At 26.4% G+C, this 2,602-nt stretch overlaps 1 protein-coding gene across 1 annotated transcript in view; it reads left to right on the top strand.

Moving 5' to 3' along the window:
• Nucleotides 1–747: 747 nt before the first annotated feature.
• The window catches only part of LOC105452344 (carbonic anhydrase 2-like), a 16,302-nt gene continuing 14,447 nt past the window's right edge, over nucleotides 748–2,602 (top strand). The window contains exon 1 of the mRNA XM_011693357.1: nucleotides 748–938. Coding sequence (XP_011691659.1) covers nucleotides 893–938 — 46 coding nt within the window. The 5' untranslated portion in view covers nucleotides 748–892. The remainder of the gene's footprint in view (nucleotides 939–2,602) is intronic.

Genomic DNA, 2,602 nt, shown 5'->3' on the forward strand with positions numbered 1-2,602 from the left:
AAGTATTTATAAAATTATATGACGAAATCTTGTAAAGAAAAATTTATATTGTGCAATTATATAGATATATTTACAAAAACAGATGTAATAGTTCCGATCTTTTATAAAATATTGATAGCTGTTAATGCAATTTATTTCAAAATATAGTATTTCGACAAAACAGTAATAATATGACGAATTATCTTAGCGGCAGATTTGCTAAATTAAATTTCAAAACAAATTGTCCAATAATTGAAAGAAATATTTTAGTAATGTTTAAAACGTTTAGAAATATAAAAGGAATTGAATCAAATCGTATATACGCATAATTATTCCTAAATTCTAATGTGGAATTATTAAAACATGAAATATTATTCAATTAACATGATAAAATTAAAAAAAAAATTAAACAGTAAATATTTAGTTAACTCAATAAGAAAAATACAAATATTATGTCTGAGAATGCTACAAATATTGCTGTATTATATTATGACAGATATTAAAGAGTGTGATTTTAAGTATTTAGTGTTTATAAGTATTGCAATAATTATAACATGCTTATATTTCAAATTAAATTGGTCTTATTTTTGACAGAATTATTTCGAAATTGTATTATGAAAAAACTGTTGCGTTATGGCAAATTATTTTGTCAGTGCAATTATGATAAAAGATAATTTTTCCTTGTATGATAAAAATTTCGTAATAATTGCCTATTGTGCATTGTGTTTTCACAATATTCCTATCGGGGTAAAAGTGGGGTGGACTCTTATTTAACACGGTCGCTCGAGCCAGCAGTATCACCAGTCTACCACCATCGTAACAGAAATACTCGCATTACACCTTACTTGATTCCTTGACAAATCGACGAGTCGCTGCCGCAAGATTCCATTGTGTACGGCTAACGGAGGTGACAATGATGATATTTTCGGTCGTTTATCTTGGCATCCTTCTCTTACCGGGTAAGACTCTGTTTGAATACTTAAGACATTATTACTTTGAATAATCTAAACACCTTGAAGATGCTTCTTCAAGTTGTCGTTCGCAATTATGTCAGATATATATTTTATGTCAAATTGAGGAATAAATATATAATGATCTGCATGGTTGATTGTTTCGATGAACTTCTTAAATATTCCCAAATAGCAGACTGACGTGTAATACAAGACGAACCAGCAAACGAAAATTTATTGAAATAGATTGAAAATTGTAATTCATTTTAATTTATCCGAATTTGGCACTTTTGAGTCCAAAGATACATTCATGTCCCTATTATATTATTTTTGGATTTAAATAAATTAAAATACAAAATAGATTGTTCTTCATGTTGAATTCAAATATATTTATGTTTGTATTATATTATTTTTGGATTTAAATATTTGAAAAATCAGAAGTGCCAATTCGAAAATGTCGAAATGATTTCATTTCTATTCATTTCAATTTATTTTGTTTACTGTAGGAAACAAAAAACGACTATTTTGCTCTATTGTACCAAAATAAATGTCATCGTCATTTCCATATCTGCAATTGATGTGAATATCAAAATACAAAAATATTATATATATATATATATTTATATATATATATATATATATATATATATATATATATAGTATTTGCGCATTCATTTCAGAAATAATTTATGATAATACCTTATAATACACTTCAATCATTCTAATAATTATAACTAATATCATAAAACTGTTAATCATAGAATTGTTAAATTTTTCTAGATGTATCAAATCCTTAAATATTATAGAAAAATATTATTTGTTTATTTAAATTATGATGATTCTTTGCTGTAGAAATATTTTTCTTTAATGATAAATGGTAAAACAACATCTATTTTTATTTTCAAAAATGTAAAAAATTAATCTACACAATGTTAATCTACACGCGAGTAAAAGGAAATGAGGCAAATAAATTATCTGCTTCATTGAGTAAACAAAATTGGTAACAATTAATTTAAAATTTTACCTACTGCAATGTTAAAAAAGTATGTTAAGACTGAAATACTTTAGTGCACACCGCGATGTGCATTTAATTAATACGTATTGAAATTATTGCTGGGAGAGATGACCGCAGAACACTGCAAAGAATACAGAAGTTGCGATTAAGATGCCGTTTACAATCTTATTAACAGAGATTTTGCTAAATATAATAGAGCTCAATAAAAAAGTACATAATATATATTTTATTTGATTTGACAGATATTGATTTGCGCGTTATAGTTTCTCCGTTTCCAATATGTAATACCTCCATTTTGTACAAACGTTATGTTAAACTGTAAGAACAATTGTTATAACTTAGACATATAATAATTATCATGTAAAAGTGATGAACGTAATATGACGGATTCTTCCTTGTGACTCTCGTCAGGCAAATCATTACGTTAAATTGAATCATCACAAGTAAATGTATCCAGTCATCTCTAATCGAGTAATTTTACATATTGAATACAGAGAACTTTTCCATTCTTTTTTGGAGAAGAATTCCATCTTTAATTATTCTTTTAACGTTCTTCTTGAATAGAATTATATGTACTATTGTTCGAAGCAGAAAGAATTTGGATTTTTATCTGAAGCAACAGATTTTTCATGATTCATCATACGCCGAGACATGGCGT

This window comes from Wasmannia auropunctata, unplaced genomic scaffold (assembly GCF_000956235.1).
Source record: "Wasmannia auropunctata unplaced genomic scaffold, wasmannia.A_1.0 LD336106.1, whole genome shotgun sequence".
NCBI classification, from domain to species: domain Eukaryota; kingdom Metazoa; phylum Arthropoda; class Insecta; order Hymenoptera; family Formicidae; genus Wasmannia; species Wasmannia auropunctata.